The 13,060-nt window shown below is 37.4% G+C and overlaps 1 protein-coding gene across 1 annotated transcript in view; it reads right to left on the reverse strand.

Moving 5' to 3' along the window:
- The window catches only part of UBR5 (ubiquitin protein ligase E3 component n-recognin 5), a 66,949-nt gene that overhangs the window by 8,122 nt on the left and 45,767 nt on the right, over nt 1-13,060 (reverse strand). Inside the window, exons 34-49 of the mRNA XM_010018617.1 lie at nt 12,354-12,593; nt 12,043-12,166; nt 11,204-11,315; nt 9,485-9,616; nt 8,373-8,630; nt 7,767-8,035; nt 6,385-6,596; nt 5,797-6,027; nt 3,876-3,949; nt 3,151-3,323; nt 2,938-3,051; nt 2,199-2,419; nt 1,558-1,678; nt 1,368-1,466; nt 877-1,120; nt 190-301 (exon numbers count right to left, since the gene is read on the reverse strand). Of these exons, the coding sequence (XP_010016919.1) occupies nt 190-301; nt 877-1,120; nt 1,368-1,466; nt 1,558-1,678; nt 2,199-2,419; nt 2,938-3,051; nt 3,151-3,323; nt 3,876-3,949; nt 5,797-6,027; nt 6,385-6,596; nt 7,767-8,035; nt 8,373-8,630; nt 9,485-9,616; nt 11,204-11,315; nt 12,043-12,166; nt 12,354-12,593 (2,736 nt within the window). The remainder of the gene's footprint in view (nt 1-189; nt 302-876; nt 1,121-1,367; nt 1,467-1,557; nt 1,679-2,198; nt 2,420-2,937; nt 3,052-3,150; nt 3,324-3,875; nt 3,950-5,796; nt 6,028-6,384; nt 6,597-7,766; nt 8,036-8,372; nt 8,631-9,484; nt 9,617-11,203; nt 11,316-12,042; nt 12,167-12,353; nt 12,594-13,060) is intronic.

The following is a 13,060-nucleotide window of genomic DNA, read 5'->3' on the forward strand; positions in this document are numbered from 1 at the left end:
CATAATTATTCTTCAAAGAACTGAAGTATACAATGGATTTAAAAAAAAATTGCCCTGTAAATTGCTCCTGAAAGTAAAAGAGACAGACACCTTTAATCTGAGAAAGTAAAGGTATCTTTCCTAAAGATAACCAAGGCAATTATTCTGTTTGACAAAGTATCTCCAATAAATTGAAAATATATCACTTACCTATCCCTATCTCTCCGAGAACCAGCTCGTAAGCCACTACTTCTCCGCATTTCTCTCTCTCGCTCCCTCTCCCGATCTCTCTCTCCCCTATTTCGCAATCTCTGCATCAGACCTGAAGGGGAAAAAGCCTCATAAGCTTAAACATCTTTGTATTTCTTTCTCCTACCTAGGTTTCAGTCTAAGGAGGACATGGCTTCAGAAGATAGCTTGAAAGACGTCAATGAGACAGAACCACTTCACTTGAAAGTAGTGATTGGGGTTCATCCAAACGTAAGAAAGGAACCTGAAGTGTTTGTACCAACTTACTAATGCTGAAGTACTTCAAGAGTTATATACACTTTCAAAAACATTAAAATGTATTCATGACAAGCCAGATGGAGCAGTCATATTAAAATGCATAAGCTCTTACTAGCTAAAATCTTGACAATTATTACCTACTGGAGAGATAAGATTCTCAAAACAATTGAAAGCATGTAAAGCAGACTCTGGTTTCAAGGAAAACAAGAGCTTCCTGTTTCTGGAAGCAGAAAAAATGCTATTTCCTTGCCTCAGAGAAGTAACATGCACAATTTTCACAGTTCCTGAGCTAACAAATCTCTCAGAAAATAAACCAAGTATTTCAATGTAAAAAAACATCCAAAGCTTTTATGAATGTTATCTGTAAATTTACTGCTGTGCATCACTTACTTGTATGGGTACCTTTGTTGGCATTCTGAATGCAGTCCAGGTTTGGCAGTTTCTCATTTGACAGAAAAGCTTGTGCAATAGCAGTATAAAAGCTCCGTGCTACACCACTGCCTTCTCCAGGCTCATCCTTAAACGTAACTTTTACTCTGTGTACAGCCATCGGAGTAGTAGCACATCTGCGACCAAAATGATTGTTGAGCTGCCTCATGGTCTGCTGAATTAGAAGATCTCTGTCTCGATCAACCTAGTGAAAACACAAAAAAGTTTCAGCTTCACAAGAAGTTTCTGAACACTTCTGCATAGACTGAGAAAACACCAATTAGACCATGAAAACCTATGAAGTGCAACACAGCTCACAAAATAAAGTTTAAGACACCTGCTTGCAGACTCTGAAATACAATTTCTCCTATCAAGTTATATTATCTATTTATCCTGTGTGCAATAATTAAATTAATGAAAACAAATTGAGAAGATAAACTAACATTTTTTACCTCCAATGTTAAATCCCTGGATTGCTGGTTTCTAAGTTTTTCCATCTCTCTACGGAACTTTGACTCCTTTACTTCAAAGCCACCTAATTCAGTCAGGATCTTAAAATAAAAAACAAAACCCAAAATCAGAACAAGGGAGGTGCACAATTTAGTTGTAAGAGGAATTGTCCTTACACTGGGAAATACGTACCGATCCAGGCTCTGCTCCAACATCTTCCATGAATACTCTACCGAACAATTCTAAAGAAAGGCGCCAACGTCCCAGCAACATGTCATGAGATATAACCATGCCCATGAAGCTACACTGTGGCCTGACAGAAAAAGGGAAAAAAATAACACACAAGCAAAATCAGCTTAAATTTCAGACACACTTTGTGTACTTTGGCTTTTTCTCATGTCCTGCCTTCAAATAAGTTTTTTATTTCTGATAAACACCACCATGGTGCAGTAAGTTTGTGGACAAAAGCACATGAAATGGTTTAGTTTCAACTGAAACACACATCTTCCTTCCAAAGAGAAATTACTCTCAAAGCATGTAGCTTCACTGCTCCATGGAATTCACTGTTATTGGTCCCCCTTCAGTCAAGACCTCAACTGTTTTAAAAGAGCTGTAATTCAAAGTGCAGGCAGCTCAGTCCCTCACTGTGGACTTTTACTACACTTCGCACTGACCTCTGAAGTTTGTTCAATTGTTTATTTTAAAACTATCAAACACAAACTACAAATTCAAACTAAAGCTACCAATTTTAATTTTAGAAGACTTTTCAGAGTCCCGAATATTCTTTTGTCAGCTCAGTAATATTTCATAGAGTGATTTTTAACTCAAACTACCTGAAAGATGTGAGAGGTGGCCCTTCACTTTCTGTCAATCCTATCTCTGCCAACAAGCTGCTTTTCAGTTGTGCTGCAAGATCATGAGCTGAAGGCCCTGGTTTTGAACTCTCAGATTCTTCTGCAGGCACGTTTTGTTCCTCCCCTTCCTTCTTTTGCCGATTTTGCATGCTCATAACATTTTTTAAGTTGGCTGCATAAGACATTTTGGTTGGAAGAACCTAAAGAGGAGAAGTAAAATTTAATTGCACTTTCAAAGTAGTCTACAAGGCTTTTCCAGCATACATATAATTTTTAAGGCACACAAGTGTGAGCACTGTAACTGAGCTGTTAAAACACAATAACCTCAATCATTTCAACTACAAAACCACAAATTTTCCCACTTCATGCTTGCCATTTAATGCTTGGTCTGTAGGTAAGTCAAATTTACTGGGATATAGGAATATCTAAGTCTTTTTATCACAAATAATGATATAACTGGCATTTCAAAATTAACTTTGGACTGTACTGCAGCCTTTGAAAATATTGCCTGAAATCTGCTACAAATCAGTAATCATAAAAGTTCCTACATTTACAAAAACCCCATACTGTCAATAAAAGGTCCAAGTTTTCACACTTACTGGCTTTTTAAGTTATTCTGAAAGCTATTTAAAATTCTCTCTGAAAATACTGAAATGTCTTTTTAAGGAATGAAGGTATTAGCTTAAATTGTTTAAAATAATAAAACCTTGAAATCTACCTCAAGGCAGTTTCTATCCACTGTGACTTCCATTAAGCATTTCCCACTGTTGGCAGAAGACGAATACAGCCCCTGACTTGGTCGGCCAAACAGATCTTCTTTGCGAGCATTTGGCTGAAAATTAACAAAAGCATTCTGGGTAAATAATATACTTCAGTTAGAAACGAAAAAGCAAACTGCAGTTTTCTTCCAGAACACCTTCTCTGATGTCACCTGTAATAGATGAGGTTGGTCTGCCAGGGGGATGGCTTCTGCCAGAGGAACCTCAAAAGGATTGGGTGGAATGCAGCCGAGGAATGTCATAGAGTCTGATCGTCTGAAAAACGGGTGGTTTTGGCCAGTCTCTGCTGGAAGGGAGTCATCATCTTTGTCGTTGAGTGTAGCACCTAAATACGACCAAAGATTTCAATGCAATTTTCACAGTTATAAAAGCAAAGGATTTTAAATACCAGAGTATTAACACACTTCCCTCTTAGCTACCTGACTGGAGGAGCTTTAATACTTCTACAGGATGCTTCCACAAATCCCACATTTTTATGGAGTTGCAGTCATCAATTTTATTCTTTTTACTGTAACTAATTTTACTGAACATGTACCCCTAATCTATATATACTTGGTACAGAGTATATATTCCACCATTTTCAGCAGCAGTTTCATCAGATTAAAAAAATCAGTTTAACTCCAAACCAAATTTTAAATGCTGTCACTGTGTATACTAAGTAAGAGATGACAAAAAGAAGGCCCCAAAATGAGAACAAGCAATGGCAGAATAAATTTGGTAAAGAATAGTGGTAAGAAAACCTTTCAAAAAACCCAACTTTAATGTAACATACAAGAGGCAAAATTTATTCAAATTCTCAACTAGCTAAAGGTGAAAAAACACTAAGAAAGTTTAAGTGGCATTTTTGCATACTACGGAAGTGTATCTGTACACTAACTTTGATTGGTGTCATCATCATTTTCATGTTCTGAATCTTCATTGTCAAGACCCAGTTCCAAAAGCTCCCGAGTTCTTAAAAAAAAGGAAGAAAAAAATAGTCAATTCTCTTGAAGAAAACATTAGGCAAGACACATCTGTAGCAATCAGTAAAAGCAAGAGTAAAATCTGTAAGTGTACTTGAGAAACATATATATAGTAAGAATGAACTCACTGTAAAATCAAAGTACTGTAGAGTACTTCTCATTTCATACTCACTACTTGTATAGTTACCCTTCTAGCCATTTGGCTACCTACCAAGTTCAATCTAAAAAGCTGCAGCTTCAGACAGTGATTGCTATGCTTGTTTTTAAGGACTATGTCTATATATAAAACCTAGGAACCCTACATTAGTGTAAGAAATATTTAAGAGAATACTAGTCTAAAATTTACTGGCATAGAATAAATATGCTCAGTCTTACAAAAGTAATGTCACTGATCATGCTTCAGAAAGTTGTCTGCAAGCTGCGTATTAAAGAAATAGATTCCACTGTATTAAAAAAAGGATCAAGAACTTTGATTAGTGTTCATTTCCGTCAGTTTGTGCATTGTGAAATATGTCCTGAAACTAGATGATGACCAGTAAGATCTCATTTCATACAGGCCAGTAAAAGGTCATCTAACAGAAGCAACTGACTGAATTTGCATCACTCACCTTCAACTGAAAAAGCTCTATGCCTTCACAGCTTTATAAGCATTTTGTGGGAATTTTGCAATTCTTCGATGAACAGTTATTTGCCAGATTTCAACATGTGAATTTTGGGGGAACAAAGCAGATTCCAGAAGTATGTTATTGCTTGGAAAAGGCTTAAAGCCACAGCTCCAACTACTCAAGTCAGCCAGTACAAAATCTCAATCAGTTACTGTATTATATCACCCCACTTGTAAGGAAACTACTCTTGGTAACTACATTCTCTGGTATGCATTTTGAGATCATAACAAGCCTTACATTATCAAGGTATGTTGAAAATGACATTGGAACTAAAGCAGCAGTCCAACATACATTTAAAGTATCAGTACCTCTTATTTTACAGTTACTCAATTTATAGAGAAAAGGAAAAGCTAAGTTCAGCCTGTGATACTGAAAATTCAGGACAGGAAGGGGCAAAGATGTGCGTTTATTTAACTGTTGACTAGGACTGTTCAGGTACGTTACCTCAAAACTTAGTAAGAAATGGGAAAAGATGGTGCAGGCTACCAACATGTAGATAATGCTATGAACATTAACTGACATTTCAAAAATAAAGCAACATTTCTAAACAAACAAAAAATCTTACAATATATTAAAAAGTAATAAATGCATCTTGTAAAATGCTAGAGTTGAAGTAGCAAGGACTTAGGGATTTTCAACTTAATGACATTTTTCAGCTCTTGATTTTCCTACGAAGTAAATCTCAAATATCCAAAACCAAATAGAAGACAGACCCGCTAAGCCCATCATATCGCACTTTGACATTTTCTTCCATGCTACTCTTAACATGTTTGACAGAACTCTAAATAAGCTGTTCATCATGTTAAATGTTAAGAGCAGACTGCATTTTTCAGCTGAGAAATTGACCTGAGTACATCTTTTAGAGGCATTACCATGCTGTTAAAAATCAAATTCAAGTTTCAGCAGTTAAGAAACCAATCTTGTAGCAATCAGCATAAACAGATTTGAACAGGATACTACATATACAGGATATATGCAACAGGCTTATCAATCAAACATACATTATATACCATTATATATTTTTTTATAATAAGCATGTTACTACACACACACAGACATACGTAGATATATGTATATATTTGAGTTGCTGAGTAACACCACCAATGACTAAAACAAAAGGGCATATACCACTTCTGCAAAAGTTCCTGTTTCTATAAGGCAGGCTCAGTACCTTTTTCGTTCCAGCTGAGGAGTATCCAGTGTTGTCTGTTGATTCATTGCTTTAATCCAGTAAATAAGGGCTTGAAAAACATATGCAACGTGCTTTAGTGAACAGACATCTAGAACAGGAAGAACATCTGAGTGCTCATCATTGTGAGAACGCATCAGAGACAGTGCGTAGTTCAGGAAATCACCACGTGCTGACATCATTCCCTGACGGGCGCTGAGTAAAGTAGCTCGTCTAGTGAAAGAAAAGGGTTGAATAAAGACAGATCAGGCATCACAGCAGAATGCAGCCTTTACCTATTAGTCCCTATTTCTCAAAGATGGATGTAAAAACTAAAAACCAGTGTGATAAGAGTTACGACCATATTCTATGCTTTACTATCAGCAGCTCAGGTGCTGCATATTATAAATAATCAATACTCAAGATGAATATAGCACGTCAAAATAAATCAAATAGTAGGAACAACATAGGAAGCCAACTTAAAACAGTAACTAAACTGCTGTATTACAAAATGTCAGTGAACAAAAAGATTAGATTAGACTCCACGACTGGTAATTCACATCACATGCCATAATCAAGCTGTTTTCATACCTTCTTCCCTCAAGTGTTCTTAAACTGGCTTCCTCACGGGCTGTCATTCTTTCCCTTCTGGCTGAATTCTGAGAAGCATGAAGAGGATGATTTGGATGCCCAGGGTCGCCAGCAGATGCTAATGCAGAACCATAACGCAGCTGAGCTTCAGTAGAGTCCATGATACTAACCATCCAATTCCAAGTAGGAATAAGCTTTTCTTCTACGTAATTCTATAGAAAATGAGATGTATTGAGTTTTGCAAACAACAGAACTAGACGACAAGAATGCAATCTCAACACAAGCCTCCACCATGGCTTTTACAATTACACTTGATTCCCTACAAAGAGGTTGAAAACCGCAATTCAAGAATGATCAAAGAACAGTTTTGGAAAGATCTACTGAGACTGCTGATCTACTGCAGTGGTATGCAGCTCTCAACACTTAATTCCTTGGTGTCTATAAAGCATTCTCACCACCCCTCTCTCCCTTTTGGACATCTGCATAAAGAACTATGTCCGCATACAAATCTCTCCTGGTCCAGCCTTCATCTGTTCCCAATAAAGGGAGAAAAGCAGGCTCAGAGGCTAACTCCATTGACCTGATGGATTTTTTTTTTTTAATCCAACATCAGGAACAGTGAACAGTACATCTATCTGTACAAACCTTTTATCTCATTTAATTATTTGGCCCTTACTAACTTTCTTCTTTTATAAACTCAACAGTTCATGTTCAAAAGAACAGGGCAAAGGTTTTCAAGTAGAGATCACCAGTACCTCCAAAGCAGTCAATCCTGAATTAACTATCACTTAGATATCAGTCAGACTAAATTAAGAGGAAAAGAAAAAAAAAAGAAAGGCAATGAACTTCCTTTTTTTTTAAAGAATACATGTATAGGAAATACCAACAATTTAATGGGATTAGTAACGACAACTACTGCAGCATACACTACCCCTCATATGATGAGGGGCTGATAGAGCTGGGATAGATTAAACTAAAGAAACAAACTCAGAAGGATCTTATCAGTGTGTGTACATAGCTGATAAAAAGGCATAAAGTATACAGAGCCAGCCTCTTCCCAGTGACATCCAGTGAATGGACAAGAGGCAATAAGCACAAACTTAAATACCTGAAAAGTCCATTTAAACTCAAGAAAAAACTTTTTTTACTCTAAGACTTGTCAAATAACATCTTGCTCAGAGCACCTGTGGAGTCTCCATCCTTGGAGATATTCAAAACCTAATTGAACATAATCCTGAGTAGCCTTCTCCTGTTGACCCTGCCGGGAATTTAGGCTAGATTATCTTCAGAGATAACTTTCAAACTCAATAATCCTATGATTTTACCTAAAAAATCAACTGTATTGAAATTATGTTTCTCTACAGACAACTGGATGTTCTTACCTGCAAGTTAACTGCATCTTGATAAGTCAGCTTCACTGCAGCTGGGATCTGGGAGTATACTAAATGATTGTACTTGGGAATCAGACCCATCAGGTCAGATATCTGTCGTATCACAATACTGTATGCTCTTGCTAAACTGCTTGCCGATGTTAAATAGCTGCTTGCATTGCTGGCTTCAAGGGCTGCAGCTGCTGCTGCAGCACTCGTACTGATGGTACCGCTCCGACGTAGGTTTGAGGGATCAATGTAAATCAAGCCCGCTGAACTTGCTAAACATAAAAGGTATGACGTTAATAATTTATCTACCCTTTGCTACATATTTTCTGTATTGACTTATAACATGAACATTTCTAGAAATAAACTGGTAAATATTACTGACATCACAACTGTAACTAGCAAAATAGTACTAGCTACAGTAAGCATACTCATTTTAAGAACTACAACAATCATTCCTTTTTTTGAGATTCAAAAACCAGAACTGGAACAGTCAAGATAGGCCAGCACTGTCCTTCTATGACAAAGAGATAAGACTTCATCCTAAAGAGAACAAATGATAACAGGAAGGGATGAAGCCAGTCGACTGACATGCATTTTACTTAGACTTGCCTGCTGGGGCTGACGTACTAGAAGGAGCAGTGCTAGTAGTCCTCTGGTTTTGGGTATTACGTACAGCCCACTGCATGGAACGAGGAGCCTGGGCAGCACCATTGGCATGTGAGCTATTTGTGGTTCGTTCCAGAGGTTCATCAAGCATGAAGGTCTCCTGCTCTATGTCATCACTCTGACTGCTGCTGCTGTCAGAGTCACTGGAATCATTAGATTGAGAGTCATCTTCTGAAAAAAATGCTGGAACACTGCTAGCTCCTGTGAGGAAACAAGCAATAAACATTAACTGACAACTGCACATTTGTGCACATATACCTGTATCATGTCAGTGCTGTAAACCCTTTACAAGAGAAGAAATTACACATACTAAAAAGGTTCAATTAACACTATTGAAAATGTTAACTAAATTACCCTTGTAAGAGGCTGTTAACTTTCCATAGGTTTCATGAAAAAGTAGTAAGATCACTTACATTTCAAAAGACAAATTAAGAAGTAATTTAACTCAAAAATTCCTCACTGATTGCACCCCCAAGCAATGAATTCCAAAAGTCACGTTTTCAAACTGGACAGTAGATCAATTGCTTTCAAAAAGCCTTAAAATGACTGGTCAGGTTTTATGTTTTGTTTTAAACTGTATCTGACTTCTACACTAAAAAAATGAGTGAAAATGTTTCATTTCACTTCACAAGAATGCAAGATAATACATTCAGAAGCTCCGCAAGAGAAAAAAAAGTCAGGCCACTTCTTGGTGAATCTCCTTGTTCAAAAGTCTATGTAGTACAATTATGGGCAAAGGAAAAGCAAAGGTAAAAAGGAAACATGAAGAAGGAGGAGGGGGAGAAGCTGGGTAAAGGGGGAAAAAAAATGCAAGGGAAAATAAGATGATATGGGAAAGGTATTTGTTAAAATGTCATAACCAGGTAATTCTCGCTCTGTCCAGTCTAGCTGTGAAGTAGTTTCTCTAGTGTACCTCTGGATTGTTGGATGCAGTTCAGATCCAAAGAGAAAGATTCTGTCCTTGTTAAAGACATATTCAGTCACTAACACATTTCTTTTTCCTGCACAACTTACTATCTAAACAGATAGATCATATACAAGATGATGTGGTGTACCTGCTTCTGACCCAGCAGTAGCTGCAGTGACAACACTTCTGCGCCCACTAGCGTTGTCCTGATTACTGTGGTTACTCTCACTGTCACTTTCTGTTTCAGCAGCAGCTAGCAAATCCAACTCCATATCACTGCCTATAAAAACAATACACAAAACACAGCATGTTTAGAAAGCAGAAAAAAATAGCATAACTGTAGTGATTCATATAAGACACCTTAAACAAACCCAGAGCCTCTTAGTATAACAGAAGTTAATGGGTACCCAGGGAGATGTCATAAAAGCAGGGCAAACATGCAACAGTACATGAAGCATATTTTCTTATTTTCCAGCAATAGCAGCCCCTGGCCCTCTCACGCCATACTGCACATACACACTCAACACACACACTGAAAACTAAGACTTTAAGTCAGAACTAGTCACTCAAGCCAAAAGACACCGCAACTCTTCATGCACATGTATTAGGACAATTAACCATATACTATTCCAAATGAATATCTAAGGAATACCTGAAAACTTAAAAAAAGAAATCTAATTAAAAAATTACATGTTCTATTCAAGTTTAACTTTTGAGAATTAAATGTTCTGAATACTCAGCAAGTGAATAAACATTTTCTGTACTGTAAATGCGTTGACTGGAAGCACAAAACACAGTCAGAAAAGGATGATGATAATTTCTTTTTAATCTTAGCTTTGAGCCACCTAATCCCGAACTAACTACTACAAGACAAGTCATATTAATGGCAAGAACTTTCATACACAGTGGATTAATTTTATTCAAAATACTGAACAAGAATTTATTATTTTCTGATTGGTTTGTGAACTAGCTCACCATAATTCAGATCCCTTTTGAGAACACATCTACCATAGCCACTATTCTATCACTAGCCATGCAAGAGCTGGGCTACTTTTTTAATCCTTCAATCAGTTTATGTCAACAACATTTTACAGTAGCAAATACAAAAGGCAAAATAGATACTGTTAACCAAGAGCATAACATTTGTTTTGTTGTTGTTTTTTTTTTTTATCCTTGGGTACTTTTTCTCCTCCAGCAGAAAGAGAAAACTAAAAACGTTCATGTTCCTCCTACGAGCTATCTGTAATTCTCCTCATCTCCTTTTGCAAGATGTTTTGAGACCCTACTTGGAGTACTGTGTGGAATTCTGGTACCCTCAACATGAGAAGGACATGGAACTGTTGAAGAAAGCCACGAGGATGGTAAGGAGGCTGGCGCTCCTCCCATATGAAGACAGGCTAAGAAAATTTGGGCTGTTCAGTCTGGAGAAGAGAAGGCTGCGTGGAGACCTCATAGCAGCCTTCCAGTATCTGAAGGGGGCCTACAAGGATGCTGGGAAGGGACACTTCATCAGCAACTGTAGCAATAGGACAAGGGGTGATGGGTTTAAACTTAAACAGGAGAAGTTCAGGTTAGATATAAGGAAGAAGTTCTTTAGCGTGAGGGTCGTGAGGTACTGGAACAGAGCCCTGCGCAACATGGTCTAGTGTGAGGTGTCCCTGCCCATGGCAAGGGCTTTGGAACTAGATGATCTTTAAGGTCCTTTTCAACCAAAACCATTCTATGATTCATAATCTGAAACCCTTGGATTCTCTCTACTTGTGCAAGTCTCCCAAATCATTGTCACTGGTGACTCCAAAGATGGCTTTTATTTATGATACAGTTTGCCCATCCAAGCAGTAATGTGCACGATGTACATTATACATACCATCTTCATCATGCTCATCATGCTGTCCTTCTGTTTCAGCATTTTCTTCACCGTGTTCTTCCTGTTCATCATGATGGTCTTCTTCACCAGCTACCCCCTCAACCACCTCAACCTGGAAAGAGCATTGTAATTTTATACTAGAATATCTTCCATGTCAGAGATAATCTATATATTTTCAAAAACTCAGTGCAAAATTTGAATTAAAAACTAAACCAGCCAAAAAAACCCCATATCCAAGAAAGATGAGCTCACAACTGAATTGACATGAACAGAAAATGAACTTATAGCCACACAGAACTTGTCTACGGTTGTACAGGCCACAGTCTTGTGGGGAAAAAAAATAATCAGGCACATAAATAAAACACAGCATTGGACATTAGATTTTAATTTTGAAAGGGCAAAACTGACTGTAAAACTTAGAATTAGTTTCTAAATATTGAAGTTACCATCCTGGTAAAAGACCCTGTCGTTCTCTAATAGAACCTAAGTAATAGCAACCATGTGTGAAAGACTTAAAAACTTTTTTTAACAGGGAGTTATAGCACAAGTTCATATATAAAAGGAAATAACAGATGTTTTAATTAGTATTCTAAATCATACTGTAACTGTCAAATGCAAGACACACTACACTCTGAAATGACTAAATATTGATGAATACAAAACAACAGTTACAAAGCTCTACTAAAACAATATGCTTGTGGCACGGTAGGACTATTGTAAGTGTTACTCTGTCTTTCGCAAATTGGGGTTCTTGATGCATGTATTTCTGGTTTAGACATTAAAGCGTGTGCTAATGCATTAGGCGCATGCTGAGAAAAAAAAAATAAAAGAAATCCAACCTCTTCCACATCTGCTGAAACAATATCATCTTGTTCTTCATCCCTGCCACGAACTGGCTGTGACTGGCTGATACGTCTTTGCTGGGGATTCCTTATGATGTAGGATGACTGAGATTGACTAGAACTTTAAAAACAAAACAAAACAAAAGTAGACCAGTCCTCTGGATGTCACTATGAGCCTAAATTACTGTAGAAATTATGTCACTAGGAAAGTACTTCCAAAATGCTTGGCCAGAATAAGAAGCCCCAGCACAAAACCACCTTTAACAAGTCTTTAAAAAGAACAAATAGCAAGCTTTAGTGAATTTTACCTGCTGGACTGGTCAGATGATGGTCTGGGTGGCAGAGGCTCCACAGAAAACAGTTCTTCACTTCCCTGCATGGCATCTATACTAGTGCTAGCAAGCGTAAAGGGTGCTGTAGGACGTGCAATTCCCATCCTAACTGGAATAATTAGAGATTCTGCTACATTGCACAGTTCTTCGACAGCATAGGGCAATAATGCCTGGAATACACGCTTACATTTTCCAATTGGCTGTGGAATAAAATTGCTAGGGAAAAAAATACAGAAAAATAAAGGTCAAATAACTTTTCATCTCCCCCTCCGCAAAAAAAAATTAGCATGGTATCAATTTTATTTTTTTTCCTCCAAAAAGTCAAGACAATTATTTTTAACAGATGCACACATTTGTGTGTACAACAACTATGCGCAGCTATTCAAGTCAGCTGAAAACATTTATCATTCTATAATTCGAGACTAAGGCTAGATACCTAAACCTATCACTGACAAACAACCTCAGATTGTGGTTCTAAGTTAGAAAACCATACTTCCAAAAATCCTAACGTTTTAAACAGAAAGGTTCAGTATGAACATGCACATTTAACAAGTGTTGTATTAATAAGCTACATGACATATCATTAGCTATCATGCAATCTTGAGGTTTGCACCTTTCCACATAAGGCTGCATACAGACCACAAATTAAGATGTTTTTGCCTACTGTTGATTTGTATCAACTC

Source organism: Nestor notabilis, unplaced genomic scaffold (genome assembly GCF_000696875.1).
Source record: "Nestor notabilis isolate BGI_N333 unplaced genomic scaffold, ASM69687v1 scaffold12677, whole genome shotgun sequence".
Classification (NCBI taxonomy): Eukaryota; Metazoa; Chordata; class Aves; order Psittaciformes; family Psittacidae; genus Nestor; species Nestor notabilis.